Source organism: Pleurodeles waltl, chromosome 3_1, assembly GCF_031143425.1.
Source record: "Pleurodeles waltl isolate 20211129_DDA chromosome 3_1, aPleWal1.hap1.20221129, whole genome shotgun sequence".
In the NCBI taxonomy this organism is placed as follows: Eukaryota; Metazoa; Chordata; class Amphibia; order Caudata; family Salamandridae; genus Pleurodeles; species Pleurodeles waltl.
In genome coordinates this window covers 745,607,444-745,629,135 of record NC_090440.1, presented here as the reverse complement: position 1 = coordinate 745,629,135, position 21,692 = coordinate 745,607,444, and the positions used below count along the sequence as shown (strand labels likewise).

General features: G+C 44.5%; 1 protein-coding gene across 4 annotated transcripts in view; it reads right to left on the bottom strand.

Moving 5' to 3' along the window:
- Nucleotides 1–21,692, bottom strand: part of QSER1 (glutamine and serine rich 1) — a 564,431-nt gene that overhangs the window by 115,762 nt on the left and 426,977 nt on the right. For 3 of the 4 annotated variants that reach the window (XM_069223515.1, XM_069223516.1, XM_069223518.1), the window contains one exon: nt 2,179–2,334. The exons of the other annotated variant lie outside the window; for it this stretch is intronic. In XM_069223515.1, the coding sequence (XP_069079616.1) occupies nt 2,179–2,334 (156 nt within the window). The remainder of the gene's footprint in view (nt 1–2,178; nt 2,335–21,692) is intronic. 4 annotated transcript variants of the gene reach the window in all.

Sequence of the window (21,692 nt, the reverse complement as noted above, 5' to 3'; positions counted from 1 at the left end):
AGCGGGGTATTTCAATGCATGTAGAAGCCCAAACTGAGGCCAAGTATTAATCCAATGAAGTGACTCTCTGAAGGCTGTGACAGAATGGTTCCTTTGGCTGCAAACCCACTGTCGCGTATGGGAGTTTACTGACGGCAAGAAGCAACTGGGCAACAAAGATTCTTTGATAATATTAGAAACAGAGTACAGAAGGAGGGAAGAGCACAGGGTCAACCTCACCCACACCCTGTCATCTAGTGCTGCACACAAAAGCGGTAATGGCAGCATCTAAGGGCAAGTAAGACGGTCCCCTTAAAGATATGTTGATCCCATTAACAGTTATAGATCCCGACTCACAGCAAAGGTAAAAAGGAGGTGATTCTCTAAAGAAATCCCAGAGAAGCAGGAAGAGGGACAAATGGAAGAGCCCTTTACATGCTGCAACATGGAAAATGTGTTCTCCTGTGTTAAGAAAGGAATAGTTGTTTTGTGTATGGACTTGAAAAAACTAAATTCAAGTCATAAAGGACACGCGGGATAGAGGGCAGACACCTAGCTCTTTTGAAGGAACACAGAGATAGCAGAGAATAGAACAGAATGTAATCCCCCAAGACACGTTTGACAACCTTGAAAACAGAACACGCCACAACAATGAGAATTCGAGGGGTCCCATTCTGCAAATAAGGAAAAAATGCCTAGAAGGATCACTGCGAGATACAATCACAAGAGTTTACTACTAATTCAACTTAAGGAATTAATAACTGCAGCGGCCAGAAGAGGAAATACTGTACGAAATCAAAAATTCATGTTTTCCAGGATTTCTCACAGATCATCTTTCAGAAAAGGAAGAGTACTGTCTCAAAGTAGAGAACACTGTTTAACGGTGGGGGAACTCCTATGTCTCTTATCTGTCAGAGGCAGGGTACGACAGGACATCAAACATAATTGACTCAAGCCAAATAGATGTTGAAGCAGGAGGATGAGGAGAAAGAACAGCCATTAAAAAAAAACATTCTGGTATCAGGTAGACCCATTCCACCCCAGACCATAAAGGAAGCGATGGGCAGTGGTGGCAAGGACAACACCAAGGTGGAAGCTAAGACTCAGCAAAAGAGATGAATGAGCTACTCAGGAATGTGAAAATAGAGGAAGGAAATCCTTGGCAATACCAACAGATGTGGAAAACACCAAGCAGGCAAACTAGGTGATTCTGTATACAGGCATAAAACACTACCGGGCAGGGGTAATTAACCCCCTACACCAATTATAAAAATAGTTTGAACGTGAAGCAGCTGAAAGAGTTAGTGAAGTGTGTGTGATTTTGGATTTACTAAGGGACATGGGAGGGGACATTTATCTACTACAAGAAACACACTCACTTCCGAAAGACTGTCGTAAGCTGAGATCAAGCGGGCTCTACCTAAAAATCATATGTATTATACAGCGTACAGTTTGAATGAAATTGTATCCTTTCAAATATTCACAAATGTTTTCTCAAATGCCACATACTTTAGTTAGTCTTCACAAATTAGCATTTTAAGTGGTTATATTATCTATGCCACACTAGTAAATATAACATCTGAACATATCCAGAAAGGTGTATTGTATGTTCACATATTCTGAATTTTGAACAAACTTAGCAGTTTTTTTCTGATTCGTGAGCAACGTTTTGGGGCTATTGGTTCACCCGGCAGAACAATCAATAAGCAGATTGCTTGTCTTCAGAATCTGCATTATTTTTTTTTAATGGATCACAACATGTTCATTCGATTTTGGACCAAAGCACTACTCACTGCTCCACTCATGTATTCAATTCTACGAAATCTTCAATGCTTTTTTCCTAGACAAGGCTTACCACCACCTGCTTCTAGAGTGAGTTAAGCACTATGGTTAAGGGACAAACCTGTACTTTATCAGTTAAAATGTTTGTTGTGGAATAGTGGGAATTAAATGGGAAAGGATTGGATCAATTCTGCTGAAGTAGAAAACAAAGAACACATTCCATAATGAGAATAAGTTTAAAAGAAAATGAACAATACGAAAACAGCATAAAAATAAATTCAGATTTATCAAGATAACAGATACAGGAACTTCATGGATGACAAGCCAGGTAACTACATGATGAAGACATGCTAAACAAATACACTTGACTTTGAGGCAAATTGAAAACAAGGTTTTAAAGACTTATTTGAAACGTACCTTTGATGACTTACTGGGTGACTTCAAATTTTGTAATGTCTTTTTGTTATATGCTTTACCATTAACTTTAATTTTAGTGACAGAAGAAGTGGCTCCCTTTCTCGATTTATTCTCGCGAGAAATAACTGTGAGCTCAGGGTACATTTCCAAAGCACTCTTAAAATAAAAAGTTGAAAATAATAGTTTTTAGAAACAGTGTGACTTTCCTCCTATTAAGGTACACATTACAAAACTTTTCAATTCTAAATTAAAACGATCACTGCAACTTGATTAGCCTTCATGATACTCATTCATAACACTGTATTTCGATCAATGGAAACAGTGGCACTTGAGTGTTTTTCACAGCATAACCCCATAAACAATCTCAGGCAGGTGGTGACTAATCTAAAAACATTTGCCACCTAGAAACGCTTGGTTAAAGAAAGAGCAATGACTTGATTGTTTATCTCTGAAATCTGTTTTCAGATTATTTTGTCTATTTTTTGTATTAGGCGCAATAAAAAGGGAAAGCCATTCAACTGCACATGATGGAAGTTGGCGACACTGAGGTAATAAATACTACATACTCATTGTAGAAACCTGTGTCTTAAAGTAATAAACTCACTTCTGAAAAAAGTGTGAGATGGCCTGGCTAAGTCGAAAACAGAGAATATTTCCACAGGAAAACAAATAAGCGTTGGCAAAGCCAAAAGGTGTGGCCTTGACAAGATTATTTTTGTCGTCTTTTTTTTTTTTTAATCCTTTTTATTACATGAATATGCCACAAAAAGAAAAAGGAAAAAGAAGAAAAATGAATAAAGAAGACATGTCACTGCCCAGACTAGATGACTATAGGCTTGCAATAACATTTTAAAATAAAAAATTTATTAAAAAACAGTGCACATAGTTTTAACAGCACAGGCGCTTCCTAGCAGGCGGCATATGTGTTTCTGTCTTACTGCACATCATTTATGAAAAGAATACTCGTTAGCACAAACAATAAGTACTATTAGTTTTGAACTACTGTAAACCGAGGCCATAGCTTAAAATACAAAGGTGACTAAACAAAATAAATCAATTATAAATAATAGCAAGAAAAAAGCACTGGCAAAGTACACTACTGGTTCAACAGCCTTGGCGGTTTACTTCTTTTGAGATGGATGCACGCATGTGATCAAGCAAAACGCAGTTGTTCATAGTGCAATATAGCAGATTAAGCCATTCACCCTCACCTGTTAAAACTATGCTGATGGCACCCACATCATTAAAAACATGGATAGCACAGAAAACCTCTCAAATTCAGAACTTGATGACTGCTTGGGTCCATAAACTCATGGACGATGAATAATTATCTAAAGCTCAATACCGAAAGGACCGAGATTATGACTTATGGACAACAGCAAAAACATCAGCCTCCCACCATATGGTCTAAGGAACATGAGGCCCTCCAACAACATCAAGAGGAATGAGAAACCTATGGTTAACCATGGATGCAGACCTAGTCTTCTCATTACTTGCATACTAACAATTGTAATTCATCCTTACACTTCTTCAATGACTATTCCAACAGCCTACACCTTGGCACACCCACATTCATCATACGCAAATTAAAAATCATCCAAAATGTTGCCACAAGTCTTCACTGCTTTCACTCAAGAGAACCCTCGACCCCAGTTCTGCCATCGCTCCACGGAGTACATACAGCTAAAAGGCCAATGTTCAAAGCACTATGCACTAGCCACAGAGCCTCCTAAGGAAAAGAAGCACTATACCTAGAAGTTAAATTCAAGCAATACAAACAAAAAAAGAAAGCTGTGCTCCAGGCTAGCACCATTTACCTTCATACCACCTTACAATAAGAAATCTGTAGGAGGCAGTGCTTTCTCAGTACAAGTCGCCAAGCTCTGGCACTCACTCTAACAACCAGCATTAGAAACACCCAAGAGCGCCTACAATTCCAAAGACAGTTTAGAGCAGGGTTATTTCCAAAATAACTGCACAACCCAACATCCAGCAACAGAGATAGAAATATAGCTGAATCCACAAGCACAATCTTCAGCTTACAACCCACAGAATGATAAAAACTCATTCAGCAAGCTGCTTTCGATATGCAGGTAAGCTAAGAAGGTCTGACTTATGGTTTGCCAAGGCATTATATAGTTATGACATATCCTATTTAAAATGTTTGGCCCACAATAATACTAAGGCCTTCATACTCCACGGTCAGCAGCCAATAGCATGGAATAACTGAAGAGATCTCTCACAGACTCCTGGACAATTCTGAGAGTTATAATCTAGTCCACCACTAAAGGTCCCAAATATCAATGCACTCTGACCACTTCCTTACATCCCCCAATGACATGCAGATATAGGATGATAGAAAAAACAAAGCCCATCCCAGCATATATTGCAATTTCTCCCTCCCCCAACCATGCCAGCTCAGGACAACAACTACACACAAAATCTCAGATTGACCAACACAGTACAGTAACCAGCAAACTGACTATAATTATGAGAAATATCATTAAGGGAACTACACTACTGTTCAAAGCTGCTAGCATACTGAAAACTATAAAACTGCACATCTGTCTGTTACACTTCATCATCCACCACACTGCTACGCGTTGCGTCCTATAACGGATAATCACACTTCGGTGGTCGTCAATAACAACATGGAACCACTTCCCACATATGTAGGAAACTCGCCCTTGTTGCAGGTACCCCCCCCCCCAACACTTTTTGCCTGACATTGATGCTGACTTGACAGTGTGCTGGGGTCCTGCTAACCAGGCCCCAGCACCAGTGTTCTTTCCCTAAAACTGTACCATTGTTCCCAACAATTGGCACACTTCTGGCATACAGATAAGTCCCTTGTAAAAGGTACCAGTGGCACCAAGGGCCCTGGGGCCAGGGAGGGTCCCTAAGGGCTGCAGCATATGATGTGCCACCCTAAGGGACCCCTCACCAAACACATGCACACTGCCACTGCAGATTGTGTGTGTTGGTGGGGAGAAAAAGGCAAAGTCGACATGGCATCCCTCTCAGGGTGCCATGCTCACAAAATACTGCATGTAGCATAGGTATGTCACGCCTCTAGCAATATGCCCCTACAGTGTCTAAGTCCATTCTTAGACATTGTAAGTGCAGTGTAGCCATATTAAGTATATGGTCTGGGAGTTTGCCATTACGAACTCCACAGCGCCATAATGGCTTCACAAAATACTGGGAAGTATGGTATTAAACTTCTCAGCACAATAAACCCACACTGATGCCAGTGTTGGATTTATTCTAAAAAGCACATAGAGGGCATCTTTGAGATGCCCCTTGTATTTTACCCAATCCTCTAGTGTAGGACTGACTGGTCTGTACCAGTCTGCCACTAGCAGATGAGTTTCTGACCCCATGGGGTGAGGGCCATTGTGCTCTCTGAGGCCGGAAACAAGGGTTGCTCTGGGTGGAGGAGCTTCACACCTCCCCCCTGCAGGAACTGTAACACCTGGCAGAGAGCTTCAAAGGCTCAGGCGTCGTGTTACAGTGCCCCAGGGCACTCCAGCTAGTGGAGATGCCGGACAAAGCCCCACTTCTGGCAGCAAGTTTGGCGGGAAACTTAGGAAAAACAAGGAGGAATGATCACTTCAGCTGGGACCACCCCCTAAGGTGTCCAGAGCTGAAGTGAGCCCCTTCCTGCAGAATTCTCCATCTTAGTTTGGAGGACAGTGTTAGGTCTGTGCCCCCATCCCCAGAGGGAGTGGATACAAGAAGGGTGTAGCCACCCTCAGGGACAGTAACCTTCAAATGAACAGCGACGCACTAGAAAGGACCAAGAACTCCCATGGACAGCGGCCCTGTCCAAGAAGAAAACAACAATTAAGGACTCCAACCTCACTCCGAATGCGTGAGTCCTAACCACTCTGCACCCGATGCCCATGGCTAGTGTCCAGGTGGTCCAACCAGCTAGAGAGGACCCCCCAGGCGATTCCGAGCCAGTGCCCACACTGTGTTGACCTCTCCACCGCGACGTCTGCAGCTGGAATCCCGATGACCCACCTGACCGCGAAAAGGTCCAGACAAAGATATCCGACGCCTAAAGACCCACTGCACCCGCAGCCCCCAGGCCTTAGAGAAACCTCCCCCGGTGCAGCAACGTTCAGCAGGTGGCCCTCCTCCCTGTCCAGCCTGTGGTTTGCCCGAGACGACCCCCTGTACCTCGCCTGCAGCCTCTGAGTGACCCCCGGGATTCCCTCATAGAGAATCATTGGAGACCCGACATCTTGTTTGCACACTGCACCCGGCTGACCTAGTGTAGCTGAGGGTGTATGTTTGGTGCCTACTTGTGCCCCCCCCACCCCAGTGCTCTTCTAAACCCCCAAGTCTGCCATCCAAAGTCACGGGTACTTACCTGGCTGCAGATCTGAAACCGAGTGCCCCAGTCTCCATAGGAGCCCATGTTAATTTTGCCTACACTTTGACCTCTGCACCCGAAAGGCCCTGTGTTGCTGGTGGTGGGTGTTTGGGGTTAACTTGAACCCCAACCTGTGGACTTCTTAAGACCCGGAGACTGGAACTATAAGTGTTGTACTTACCTGCAAATCGATTTAACTTTTCTTCCACCCAGGAACTTTTTCTGAAAATTGCACTGTCAAGTTTTAAAACAGAATATTGCCAACATTTCAAAAACTGTATAACTTATCGAATTCACACAAAGTACTGTTGATACATGTGTGAAATACGAATCTATTGATGTACTTACCTGCAATATAAATCTTGTGGTTCTAAAAATAAATTAAGGAAATATATTTTTGCTATATAAAAATCACTGGTCTGGCGTTATGGTTGAAGTGGGTTGAATGACCCATTTCTCCATTTTGTGGTGAACAGAAGCAAAATGTGAATGACCACTTAACAGACCAATGGATAAAAAAGGACTGACCTAAATCCCCTCATCTGATTCAAATATTTATGCATTTTTTCAATTGTGATTTTTTATAGCTTAAGGCTGGCAAAACAGCTCAAACTGTCTCAAGGCTAGAACTAAAAAGGTTTGAATCGTACTCCAGTGTGCATACACAGCATTGACGAGCAACCGCTTGATACGCAATGGCTCCCATTAAGTCAGTGCTTTCTCTCAGTTCATATATGTGGGATGCAGATGGAGGTGATGTTTGGAAAGAACCAAGGGACTGCCAGTGCAAGAGTCACTACAGGGAGTAAACTTTATTTACTGGTACAAACCCCTCCATGGGACTAAAGAAAAGAACACAGAAAATTGCTATGCTAAACTGATCAAGTGACCTGAAAATAATATCCAACGTGCAGTGTTTGCTAAACATATGAAAAGAGGCCCAAATATCTGTCAAGCCTAGAACTTTAAAGGGACAATTGACTAAAGTGGTCAATTATTTATTTGTACGGTTCATGTTTTTATATGGCACAGTCTGACGTTTCTCAGTTGTTGCTAAAGATGTCCTCAGGAGAATGTATGGATAACAGCCTCTTTTAAGTATTCCAGAAAACCTGTCTTAGGTGTGTCGCTCAGCATGTGTATCTGCAGCTACACGTGATATATATATATATGGAAAATGTCACTTACCCAGTATACATCTGTTTGTGGCATGTTGCGCTGCAGATTCAAATGCTGTGCACTGTTCCTGCCATCTAGTGTTGGTCTCAGAGTGTTACAAGTTGTTTTTCTTCAAAGAAGTCTTTTCGAGTCACGGGACCGAGTGACTCCTCCCTTTCGGCTCCACTGCGCATGGGCATCGACTCCATCTTAGATTGTTTTCCCGGCATGGGGTGAGGTAGGAGTGGTAGAATGAGGATACTAAAGATTTCCATGCAATGGAATAGATATGTATGTACATAGTTTGTATTTACATATATACAATTTAAATGCAACTTAAACGGCTACAGGCTCCCGGGGTGGTAGGAGGGTGCATGTGAATCTGAAGCGCAACATGCCACGAACAGATGTACACTGGGTAAGTGACATTTTCCGTTCAATGGCATGTGTAGCTGCCGATACACATGCTGTGCATAGACTACAAAGCAGTAATCCTCCCGAAAGCAGTGGTCAGCCTGTAGGAGTTTAAGTTGTTTGAAATAATGTTCCTAATACAGCCTGTCCTACTGTGGCTTGTTGTGTTGCTAACACATCTACACAGTAATGTTTAGTAAAGGTATGAGATGTAGACCAAGTGGCTGCTTCACAAATCTCTCTCATTGGTCTATTACCTAAAAAGGCCATTGTTGCTCCTTTCTTTCTAGTGGAGTGTGCCCTTGGTGTAATGGGTAATTCTCTTTTAGCTTTGAGGTAACAGGTCTGAATACATTTGACTATCTACCTGGCTATGCCCTGTTTGGATATAGGGTTACCAGGATGGGGTTTTGGAAAGCAAGGAACAATTGCTTAGTTTTACAAAATGATTTTGTTCTATCTATGTAATACATTACAGCTCTTTTAATGTCTAATGTATGCAGTGCTCTTTCTGCTACCGAGTCTGGTTGTGGGAACAAGACTGGGAGCTCTACTGTTTGGTTTAGATGAAACGGTGAAATGAGTTTTGGTAAAAATGTTGGCTGTGTACGGAGAACCACCTTATGTTTGTATATTTGTATAAAGGGTTCTTCTATAGTAAACGCCTGTATTTCGCTAACTCTTTGTAGTGAAGTGATCGCTATTAGAAAAGCTACTTCCAAGTTAAGAATTGGATTTGGCAAGAGTGCATGGGTTCAAAAGGTGGGCCCATGAGTCGTTTAAGTACAATATTAAGATTCCACGAGGGTACTGGTGGGGTTCTTGGAGGTATGATCCTTTTAAGTCCTTCCATAAAGGCTTTAATAACTGGGACTCTAAAAAGTGACTTTGTATGTTTAATGTGCAGGTAAGCAGAGACTGCAGTGAGATGAATTTTGATGGAAGAAAAAGCGAGATTTGCTTTTTGTAGGTGTAGTAAGTAACTCACAATATTTTGTATGGAGGCCTCTAACGGTGTGATTTGGTTTGCTTTGCAGTAGAAAACAAACTTTTTCCATTTATTAGCATAACAATGCCTTGTTGTCGGTTTTCTTGCCTGTTTAATGACTTCCATACACTCATTTGAAAGGTTTAGATAGCCAAATTCTAAGACTTCAGGAGCCAGATTGCTAGGTTGAGCGATGCTGGGTTGGGGTGTCTGATTTGTTGTTTGTGTTGTGTTAACAGATCTGGTCTGTTTGGGAGTTTAATGTGAGGTACTACTGAGAAGTCCAACAGTGTGGTGTACCACGGTTGGCGAGCTCATGTTGGTGCTATGAGTATTAGTTTGAGTTTGTTTTAACTCAGTTTGTTGACTAGGAAAGGAATGAGTGGGAGAGGGGGAAAAGCGTAAGCAAATATCCCTGACCAACTGATCCATAGAGCATTGCGCTTGGACTGAGGGTGTGGGTACCTGGATGCGAAGTTTTGGCATTTTGCGTTTTGTCTTTTTGCAAACAGATCTATGTCTGGTGTCCCCCAGCGGAAGAAGTAATCTTGTAGAATCTGGGGATGTATTTCCCACACGTGAGTTTGCTGGTGATCTCGACTGAGATTGTCGGCTAACTGATTGTGAATGCCTGGAATATATTGCAGTATTAGGCGAATGTTGTTGTGAATTGCCCAATGCCAAATTTGTTGTGCAAGGAGGCAAAGTTGTGATGAGTGTGTTCCCCCTTGTTTGTTTAGGTAGTACATTGTTGTCATATTGTCTGTTTTGACAAGAATGTGTTTGTGAGCTAGAAGAGGTTGAAATGCTTTTAGTGCTAGGAAGACTGCTAGCAGCTCTAAGTGATTTATGTGTAGTTGTTTCTGTTGACTGTACCATTTGTCCTTGTACATTGTGATTGTTGAGGTGTGCTCCCCACCCCATCATTGATTCATCTGTTGTGAGAATGGCGTGAGGCACAGGTGCTTGAAAAGGCCGACCTTTGTTTAAATTTATGGGGTTCCACCATTGAAGCGAATACCGTGTTTGGCGGTCTATCAACACTAGATCTTGGAGTTGACCCTGTGCCTGCGTCCATTGTTTTGCAAGGCACTGCTGTAAGGGCCGCATGTGTAGCCACGAGTTTGGGACAATTGCGATGCATGATGTCATCATGCCTAGGAGTTTCATCACAAATCTGACTGTGTAGTGATGATTTGGTTGTATTTTTGGTACTGTGGTGTGGAATGATTGCACCCTTTGTGGGCTTGGACTGGCAATCGCTTTTTGAGTGTTGAGTGTTGCTCCCAAGTATTGTTGCACTTGGGCTGGTTGCAAGTGTGATTTTTGGTAATTTATTGAAAACCCTAGTGTGTGTAGAGTACCTATTACGTAACGTGTGTGATGTTGACACTGCTGTTGAGTGTTGGCTTTTATTAGCCAATCGCCGAGAAACAGGAATACGTGCATGTGTTGTCTCCTTATATGGGCTGCTACTACTGCAAGGCATTTTGTAAATACTCTGGGGGCTGTTGTTATCCCAAAGGATAATACTTTGAATTGGTAATGCTTTCCTTGTATGACAAACTTGAGGTATTTTCTGTGAGATGGATGGATGGGTTTATGAAAACACACATCTTTTAAATCCAGTGTTGACATGTATTCTCCCTGTTTTAGTAAGGGGACTACATCTTGTAGTGTCACCATGTAGAAGTGTTCTGATTTGATGAATAGGTTGAGAGTCCTGAGATCTAAAATTGGTCTTAGTGTTTTGTCCTTTTTGGGAATAAGGAAATAAACGGAATAAACTCCTGTTCCTTTTTGTTGGTGAGGTACTAGTTCTATGGCTTGTTTTGTTAATAGTGCCTGCACCTCCATTTATAACATTTCTAGATGCTGCGCCGACAGTTTGTGCGCTCTTGGGGGAATATCTGGAGGAAAATGTGTACATTCTATACAGGAACCATGTTGGATAATTGATAGGACCCATGTGTCCGTGGTTATGTCTGACCAATGTTTGTGGTTAAATCTCACTCTCCCTCCCACAGGTGATGTGTGTTGGGGGAGGCTGACGGGCAAGTCACTGCTTGTTATTAGTGGCCTGCTTAGTGGGCTGAAATTTCCCCCTTGACCTTGGGAATTGTCCCCTGAAGGACCCGCGAAACTCCCCTCTCTGATATTGTGATAGGTAGGTGGGTTTTGTTTGAGAGGTGGATGCTTCTGAAGGCTGTTGTCTGAAACCTCCCCTATATGGCGGTTTCCTCAATGTCCCTCTATAGTGGGACGAGTAGAGCGCGCCCATGGCTTTAGCTGTATCAGTGTCCTTCTTCATTTTCTCTATGGCTGTGTCCACTTGTGGTCCAAACAGTTGTTGTTGATTGAATGGCATGTTAAGTACTGCCTGTTGTATCTCTGGTTTGAACCCTGAGGATCTTAGCCAAGCATGTTGTCTAATTGTGACTGCCGTGTTCACTGTTCTTGCGGCAGTGTCAGCGGAATCTAATGCCGAACGTATCTGATTGTTTGATATTGCTTGTCCCTCCTCTACCACTTACTGAGCCCGTTTCCGGTTTTCCTTGGGGAGATGTTGGATGATATCGCTAATCTCGTCCCAATGAGCTCAGTCATATCGTGCGAGGAGGGCTTGAGAGTTTGCTATGCGCCACTGATTGGCAGCTTGTGACGCTACTCTTTTTCCTGCCACGTCGAACTTTATACTCTCCTTATCTGGAGGTGGTGCATTTCCAGATGACTGCGAGTTGTCTCTCTTTTTCGCAGATCCAACCACTACAGAGTCTGGGGGCAGCTGCTGTGTAATGAACACTTGGTCTGACGGTGGTGGCTTGTATTTCTTTTCGACCCGTGGTGTAATGGCTCGTACTTTCAAGGGCTCCTGGAAGACTTGTCGGGCATGTTTAAGCATGCCTGGGAGCATAGGCAGAATTTGGTAGGAAGCATGCATGGAGGCCAAGGTATTAAAGAGAAAATCGTCCTCCAATGGCTCTGAGTGCATGCTTACATTATGGAATGCAGCAGGCCTAGCCAAGACTTGGGTGTATGAGGTGCTATCCTCGGGTGGAGAGGGTTTCGAAGGGTAGCACGCAGGGCTATTGTCCGACACAGGGGGATCGTAGAGGTCCAAGGGGTCTGCATCCTCTTGCGACTGCACAGTGTGTGTGTGTGGGTGACTGTGCAGTGGGCGTGGCAAGAGGTGACACTGTTCTTTGTTGTGAATGTGGAGGAGAACGTTCTGGTGAAAAATGGCGAGATGGCGATTTTTCCCTGGGCACTTTAGCTGTTCAGTCTCTGATCGTCCCTGGAAAGCCAGTTTCCTTTTTAATTTGAGAGGAGGTGCAGTTTGGATCTTCCCAGTATCCTTATGGATCTGTATCCTTGCCTGTGTTTCATCAAACTCCCCCTTTTGAAGTTCCTCCTCAAATCTCTATCTCTCTTTTAGTTGCTTAGAGAGTAGAGTCCATGTTCCTTGGTTTAAGAGGCTTTTTTCAGCTCTGAAGCCGTTTTTCCGGCATCGAAATGCCCATGGTGATGGAAGGCCTCGGCTCCGGCTTTCGAGGCTTCGTTGACTCGACAAGTCGATGTCGAGTTTTTTTGATGACTGGTTCTCGGCTCGAGTCCAAAGACTTTGGCATGATTTTGGCCTTTTTCGGTGCCGAAGGTGTTGCTTGGTCACCACTTTGTTTTTTATGGGTCGAGCCATGGCCTTCAGGCAGTGGCGTCCCCGAGACCTTATGCTTATTAGGTTGACTGTGGGCTTGGGTCGGGGCAGGCGTACTTACGTGTTGGCCTGCTGTAGGTGGTCGGTCTGAGTCGTCCGAGTCCGAACCTGGGATGGAGATAGCCATCTCCTCTTCTTCGACGTCGAGGTGCTCTGAACTTTGACGCCATTTGCATCCGCCTCGCCCTCCGATCCCTCAAGGTCTTCTTCGATCGACAGGACTTGCAGGCCTTGCAAGTATCTTCCCTGTGTTCCGGTGACAAACACAGATTACAGACCCGATGTTGGTCTGTATAGGGATACTTGGCGTGGCACTGTGGGCAGAAATAGAAAGGGGTCCGGTCCATTAGGCTTCGACATCTTCTGTGGTCGGGCCGACCAGGCCCCGGCTAGGCGTGGAAGCCCCGAAGGGCCACCGAAGTTGTGTCTCGTCGATGTTGAGGTGTTGATGCAAGATGTTTCCCGATCGCAAACAATACCGACGCTTTTCGGTGAAATGTTAGTCTTTTTCCGATTCGAATAACGGAGCAAAGAGGAACACATCAGAACCCGATGGCGGAAAGAAAACAATCTAAGATGGAGTCGATGCCCATGCACTATGGAGCAGAAAGGGAGGAGTCACTCGGTCCTGTGACTCTAAAAGACTTCTTCGAAGAAAAACAACTTGTAACACTCTGAGACCAACACTATATGGCAGGAACAGTGCACAGCATGTGTATCAGCAGTTACACATGCCATCAAACATATATATATATATATATATATATATATATATATATATATATATATATATATATATATATATATATGGAAAATGTCACTTACCCAGTGTACATCCGTTCGTGGCATGAGTCGCTGCAGATTCACATGCTTTGCACATCCCGTCATCTAGTGTTGGGCTCGGAGTGTTACAAGTTGTTTTTCTTCTAAGAAGTCTTTCGAGTCACGAGATCGAGGGACTCCTCCCCTTTCGGCTCCATTGCGCATGGGCGTCGACTCCATTTTAGATTGTTTTCCCCGCAGAGGGTGAGGTAGGAGTTGTGTATTATAGTAATAGTGCCCATGCAATGGAGTAAACATGTATGTACATAATGTATTTTAAAGTGATATATTTACAAATTTACAAATGTTCAAAATGAACTTCGAAACGGCTACAGGCTCCCGGGGAGGCGGGTGGGCGCATGTGAATCAGCAGCGACTAATGCCACGAACAGATGTACACTGGGTAAGTGACATTTTTCGTTCGATGGCATGTGTAGCTGCAGATACACATGCTTTGCATAGACTAGTAAGAAGTTATCTCCCCAAAAGCGGTGGTTCAGCCTGTAGGAGTTGAAGCTGTTTGAAACAAAGTTCGTAGTACTGCTTGTCCTACTGTGGCTTGTTGTGCTGTTAACACATCCACACAGTAGTGTTTGGTAAACGTATAAGGCGTAGACCATGTGGCTGCCTTACATATTTCAGTCATTGGAATGTTTCCTAGAAAGGCCATGGTAGCACCTTTCTTTCTAGTTGAGTGTGCCCTCGGTGTAATAGGCAGTTCTCTTTTTGCTTTGAGATAACAGGTTTGAATGCATTTAACTATCCATCTAGCAATGCCTTGTTTGGAAATTGGATTTCCTGTATGAGGTTTTTGGAAAGCAACAAATAATTGTTTTGTTTTCCGAATTGGTTTTGTTCTGTCAATGTAGTACATTTACGCTCTTTTGATGTCTAATGTATGTAGTGCTCTCTCAGCTACAGAATCTGGCTGTAGGAAGAACACTGGTAGTTCTACTGTTTGATTCAAGTGGAATGGTGATATGACTTTTGGTAAAAATTTTGGGTTTGTCCGTAGAACTACTTTATGCTTGTGTATTTGAATAAATGGTTCTTGTATGGTAAATGCTTGGATTTCACGGACTCTTCTTAGAGATGTGATGGCAATTAGAAATGCAACTTTCCATGTTAAATATTGCATTTCACATGAGTGCATGGGTTCAAAAGGTGGCCCCATGAGTCGCGTTAAGACAATGTTGAGGTTCCATGAAGGAACTGGTGGTGTTCTTGGTGGTATAATTCTTTTTAGGCCTTCCATAAAGGCTTTTATGACTGGTATCCTAAACAGTGAAGTTGAGTGGGTAATTTGCAGGTAAGCTGAAATTGCGGTAAGATGTATCTTAATGGATGAAAAAGCTAGTTTTGACTTTTGCAAATGTAGCAAGTAGCTTACGATATCTTTAGCAGATGCGTGTAAGGGTTTAATTTGATTATTATGACAATAATAAACAAACCTTTTCCACTTATTTGCATAGCAATGTCTAGTGGTTGGTTTTTTAGCTTGTTTTATGACTTCCATACATTCTTGTGTAAGGTCTAGGTGTCTGAATTCTAAGACTTCAGGAGCCAGATTGCTAGATTCATCGATGCTAGATTGGGGTGTCTGATCTGTCGATTGTGTTAGAGTTAACAGATCTGGTCTGTTTGGTAGTTTGATATGAGGCACTACTGAGAGGTCTAGTAGTGTTGTGTACCAAGGTTGTCTTGCCCAAGTTGGTGCTATGAGTATGAGTTTGAGTTTGTTTTGACTCAACTTGTTTACTAGATATGGAAGGAGTGGGAGAGGGGGAAAAGCGTACGCAAATATCCCTGACCAACTCATCCATAACGCATTGCCGAGACTGATCTTGTGGGTACCTGGATGCGAAGTTTTGGCATTTTGCGTTTTCTTTTGTTGCAAACAGGTTTATTTGTGGTGTTCCCCAATTTCGGAAGTAAGTGTGTAGTACTTGGGGATGAATCTCCCATTCGTGGATCTGTTGGTGATCCCGAGAGAGATTGTCTGCTAATTGATTCTGAATCCCTGGAATGAACTGTGCTGTTAGGCGAATGTGGTTGTGTATCGCCCAATGCCATATTTTCTATGTCAGGAGACAAAACTGTGTCGAGTGTGTTCCTCCCTGTTTGTTTAGGTAATACATTGTTGTCATGTTGTCTGTTTTGACAAGAATGTGTTTGTGGCTTATTATTGGTTGAAATGCTTTTAGCGCTAGAAATACTGCCAATAGTTCTAAGTGATTTATGTGAAACTGTTTTTGCCGAGAGTCCCATTGCCCCTGAATGCTGTGTTGATTGAGGTGTGCTTCCCACCCTATCATGGAGGCATCTGTAGTTATTACGTATTGAGGCACTGGGTCTTGAAAAGGCCGCCCTTGATTTAAATTTATTTTGTTCCACCATTGAAGCGAGGTGTATGTTTGGCGGTCTATCAACACTAGATCTAGAAGTTGACCCTGTGCCTGTGACCATTGTGATGCTAGGCACCGTTGTAAGGGCTGCATGTGCAATCTTGCGTTTGGGACAATGGCTATGCATGAGGACATCATGCCTAGTAGTTTCATTACTATTTTGACTTGTATCCTTTGGTTTGGATATATGACCTGTATAACATTGTGAACTGCTTGTATTCTTTGTGGACTTGGCGTGGCAATCGCCCTTGTTGTGTCGATTGTTGCCCCTAAGTATTGCTGTTTTTGACATGGCTGAAGGTGTGACTTTGTGTAGTTGATTGAGAAACCTAGTTTGCGTAGGGTTTCTATGACGTACTTTGTGTGTTGTGAACACCGTTTTAGTGTGTTGGTTTTGATTAACCAATCGTCTAGGTACGGGAACACATGTATTTGCTGCCTTCTGATATGCGCAGCTACTACTGCCAGGCATTTTGTCAAGACTCTTGGCGCAGTAGTTATTCCGAATGGCAACACTTTGAATTGGTAGTGTACCCTTTGGAATACAAATCTTAGGTACCTTCTGTGTGAAGGATGTATTGGTATATGACAATATGCATCCTTGAGGTCTAGTGTTGCCATGTAGTCTTTTTGTTTGAGCAGTGGGATTACGTCTTGTAATGTCACCATGTGAAATTGGTCTGATTTGATGTAGGTATTTAATGTTCTTAGATCTAATATAGGTCTTAGTGTTTTGTCCTTTTTGGGTATGAGAAAGTACAGAGAGTAAACTCCTATTCCTTTCTGTTGGATTGGTACTAATTCTATTGCTCCTTTCTGTAGCAATGCCTGGACTTCTAGTCCTAGAAGATCTATATGTTGTTTTGACATAGTGTGTTTTCGGTGGGACGTTTGGAGGGAATTTGAGAAATTCTATGCAATAACCATGCTGGATAATTGCCAGTACCCAAGTGTCTGTTGTTATCTCCTCCCAATGTTTGTAAAATTTGCTTAGTCTCCCCCCACAGGTGTTATGTGTTGGGGATGTGTGACTTGGAAGTCACTGCTGGGTTTGCGGAGCTTTGGGGCTTTGGAACTTCCCTCTATTCTTTTGGAATTGTCCCCCTCTATATTGCCCCCCGAAAACTTCCCCGCTGATATTGGCTTTGATAAGTGGGCCTTGCTTGTGAGGTTGTGGCTTCTGTAGGTTGACCTCGAAACCCTCCCCTAAATTGTGTCTTGCGAAATGTGCCTCTGCTCTGTGGGGAGTAGAGTGCGCCCATGGCTTTTGCCGTATCTGTGTCTTTTTTGAGTTTCTCGATAGTGTCCACCTCCGGCCCAAACAACTGCTGTTCATTAAAGGGCATATTCAGCACGCCTTGTTGTATTTCCGGCTTGAATTCTGACGTACGCAACTGTAGGAAGTTGGCTCTGTATGTGCTATTTCAAAGTAAGGAATAGCATGCACAGAGTTCAAGGGTTCCCCTTAGAGGTAAAATAGTGGTAAAAATAGATAATACTAATGCTCTATTTTGTGGTAGTGTGGTCGAGCAGTAGGCTTATCCAAAGAGTAGTGTTAAGCATTTGTTGTACATACACAGACAATAAATGAGGTACACACACTCAGAGACAAATCCAGCCAATAGGTTTTGTTATAGAAAAATATCTTTTCTTAGTTTATTTTAAGAACCACAGGTTCAAATTTAACATGTAATATCTTGTTTGAAAGGTATTGCAGGTAAGTACATTAGGAACTTTGAATCATTTCAATTGCATGTATACTTTTCAAGTTATTGACAAATAGCTATTTCAAAAGTGGACACTTAGTGCAATTTTCACAGTTCCTGGGGGAGGTAAGTTTTTGTTAGTTTTACCAGGTAAGTAAGACACTTACAGGGTTCAGTTCTTGGTCCAAGGTAGCCCACCGTTGGGGGTTCAGAGCAACCCCAAGGTCACCACACCAGCAGCTCAGGGCCGGTCAGGTGCAGAGTTCAAAGTGGTGCCCAAAACGCATAGGCTAGAATGGAGAGAAGGGGGTGCCCCGGTTCCGGTCTGCTTGCAGGTAAGTACCCGCGTCTTCGGAGGGCAGACCAGGGGGGTTTTGTAGGGCACCGGGGGGGACACAAGCCCACACAGAAATTTCACCCTCAGCAGCGCGGGGGCGGCCGGGTGCAGTGTAGAAACAAGCGTCGGGTTTTCAATGTTAGTCTATGAGAGATCAACGGATCTCTTCAGCGCTGCAGGCAGGCAAGGGGGGGCTTCCTCGGGGAAACCTCCACTTGGGCAAGGGAGAGGGACTCCTGGGGGTCACTTCTGCAGTGAAAGTCCGGTCCTTCAGGTCCTGGGGGCTGCGGGTGCAGGGTCTTTACCAGGCGTCGGGACTTAGGTTTCAGAGAGTCGCGGTCAGGGGAAGCCTCGGGATTCCCTCTGCAGGCGGCGCTGTGGGGGCTCAGGGGGGACAGGTTTTGGTACTCACAGTCGTAGAGTAGTCCGGGGGTCCTCCCTGAGGTGTTGGTTCTCCACCAGCCGAGTCGGGGTCGCCGGGTGCAGTGTTGCAAGTCTCACGCTTCTTGCGGGGAGTTGCAGGGTTCTTTAAAGCTGCTTCTTGAGACAAAGTTGCAGTCTTTTTGGAGCAGGTCCGCTGTCCTCGGGAGTTTCTTGTCTTTTTCGAAGCAGGGCAGTCCTCAGAGGATTCAGAGGTCGCTGGTCCCTTGGAAGGCGTCGCTGGAGCAGAGTTCTTTGGAAGGCAGGAGACAGGCCGGTGAGTTTCTGGAGCCAAGGCAGTTGTCGTCTTCTGGTCTTCCTCTGCAGGGGTTTTCAGCTGGGCAGTCCTTCTTGTTGTTGCAGGAATCTAATTTTCTAGGGTTCAGGGTAGCCCTTAAATACTAAATTTAAGGGCGTGTTTAGGTCTGGGGGGTTAGTAGCCAATGGCTACTAGCCCTGAGGGTGGGTACACCCTCTTTGTGCCTCCTCCCAAGGGGAGGGGGACACAATCCTAACCCTATTGGGGGGAATCCTCCATCTGCAAGATGGAGGATTTCTAAAAGTTAGAGTCACCTCAGCTCAGGACACCTTAGGGGCTGTCCTGACTGGCCAGTGACTCCTCCTTGTTGCTTTCTTTGTTCCCTCCAGCCTTGCCGCCAAAAGTGGGGGCCGTGGCCGGAGGGGCGGGCAACTCCACTAAGCTGGAGTGCCCTGCTGGGCTGTGACAAAGGGGTGAGCCTTTGAGGCTCACCGCCAGGTGTCACAGCTCCTGCCTGGGGGAGGTGTTAGCATCTCCACCCAGTGCAGGCTTTGTTACTGGCCTCAGAGTGACAAAGGCACTCTCCCCATGGGGCCAGCAACATGTCTCTAGTGTGGCAGGCTGCTGGAACTAGTCAGCCTACACAGACAGTCGGTTAAGTTTCAGGGGGCACCTCTAAGGTGCCCTCTGGGGTGTATTTTGCAATAAAATGTACACTGGCATCAGTGTGCATTTATTGTGCTGAGAAGTTTGATACCAAACTTCACAGTTTTCAGTGTAGCCATTATGGTGCTGTGGAGTTCGTGTTTGACAGACTCCCAGACCATATACTCTTATGGCTACCCTGCACTTACAATGTCTAAGGTTTTGTTTAGACACTGTAGGGGTACCATGCTCATGCACTGGTACCCTCACCTAGGGTATAGTGCACCCTGCCTTAGGGCTGTAAGGCCTGCTAGAGGGGTGACTGACCTATACTTGCATAGGCAGTGAGAGGCTGGCATGGCACCCTGAGGGGAGTGCCATGTCGACTTACTCGTTTTGTTCTCACTAGCACACACAAGCTGGCAAGCAGTGTGTCTGTGCTGAGTGAGGGGTCTCCAGGGTGGCATAAGACATGCTGCAGCCCTTAGAGACCTTCCTTGGCATCAGGGCCCTTGGTACTAGAAGTACCAGTTACAAGGGACTTATCTGGATGCCAGGGTCTGCCAATTGTGGATACAAAAGTACAGGTTAGGGAAAGAACACTGGTGCTGGGGCCTGGTTAGCAGGCCTCAGCACACTTTCAATTGTAAACATAGCATCAGCAAAGGCAAAAAGTCAGGGGGCAACCATGCCAAGGAGGCATTTCCTTACACAACCCCCCCCCCCCCAAACGAAAGAGGATGAGACTAACCTTTCCCAAGAGAGTCTTCATTTTCTAAGTGGAAGAACCTGGAAAGGCCATCTGCATTGGCATGGGCAGTCCCAGGTCTGTGTTCCACTATAAAGTCCATTCCCTGTAGGGAGATGGACCACCTCAACAGTTTAGGATTTTCACCTTTCATTTGCATCAGCCATTTGAGAGGTCTGTGGTCAGTTTGAACTAGGAAGTGAGTCCCAAAGAGGTATGGTCTCAGCTTCTTCAGGGACCAAACCACAGCAAAGGCCTCCCTCTCAATGGCACTCCAACGCTGCTCCCTGGGGAGTAACCTCCTGCTAATGAAAGCAACAGGCTGGTCAAGGCCATCATCATTTGTTTGGGACAAAACTGCCCCTATCCCATGTTCAGAGGCATCTGTCTGCGCAATGAACTGCTTAGAATAATCTGGAGCTTTTAGAACTGGTGCTGAGCACATTGCTTGTTTCAGGGTGTCAAAGGCCTGTTGGCATTCCACAGTCCAGTTCACTTTCTTGGGCATTTTCTTGGAGGTGAGTTCAGTGAGGGCTGTCACAATGGATCCATATCCCTTCACAAACCTCCTGTAATACCCAGTCAAGCCAAGGAATGCCCTGACTTGAGTCTGGGTTTTTGGAGCTACCCAGTCCAGAATAGTCTGGATCTTGGGTTGGAGTGGCTGAACTTGGCCTCCACCTACAAGGTGGCCCAAGTAAACCACAGTTCCCTGCCCTATCTGGCATTTGGATGCCTTGATAGAGAGGCCTGCAGATTGCAGAGCCTTCAAGACCTTCTTCAGGTGGACCAGGTGATCCTGCCAGGTGGAGCTAAAGACAGCAATATCATCAAGATAAGCTGTGCTAAAGGACTCCAAGCCAGCAAGGACTTGATTCACCAACCTTTGGAAGGTGGCAGGGGCATTCTTTAAACCAAAGGGCATAACAGTAAACTGATAATGCCCATCAGGTGTGGAGAATGCTGTTTTCTCTTTTGCTCCAGGTGCCATTTTTATTTGCCAGTACCCTGCTGTCAAGTCAAAGGTACTTAAGAATTTGGCAGCACCTAATTTATCTATGAGCTCATCAGCTCTAGGAATTGGATGAGCATCTGTCTTGGTGACAGAATTGAGCCCTCTGTAATCCACACAAAACCTCATCTCTTTCTTTCCATCTTTGGTGTGAGGTTTGGGGACTAAGACCACTGGGCTAGCCCAGGGGCTGTCAGAGCGCTCAATTACTCCCAATTCCAGCATCTTGTGGACTTCCACCTTGATGCTTTCCTTAACATGGTCGGACTGTCTAAAGATTTTGTTTTTGACAGGCATGCTGTCTCCTGTGTCCACATCATGGGTACACAGGTGTGTCTGACCAGGGGTTAAGGAGAAGAGTTCAGGAAACTGTTGTAGGACTCTCCTACAATCAGCTTGCTGTTGGCTAGAGAGGGTGTCTGAGTAGATCACTCCATCTACTGAGCCATCTTTTGGGTCTGATGACAGAAGATCAGGGAGAGGTTCACTCTCTGCCTCCTGATC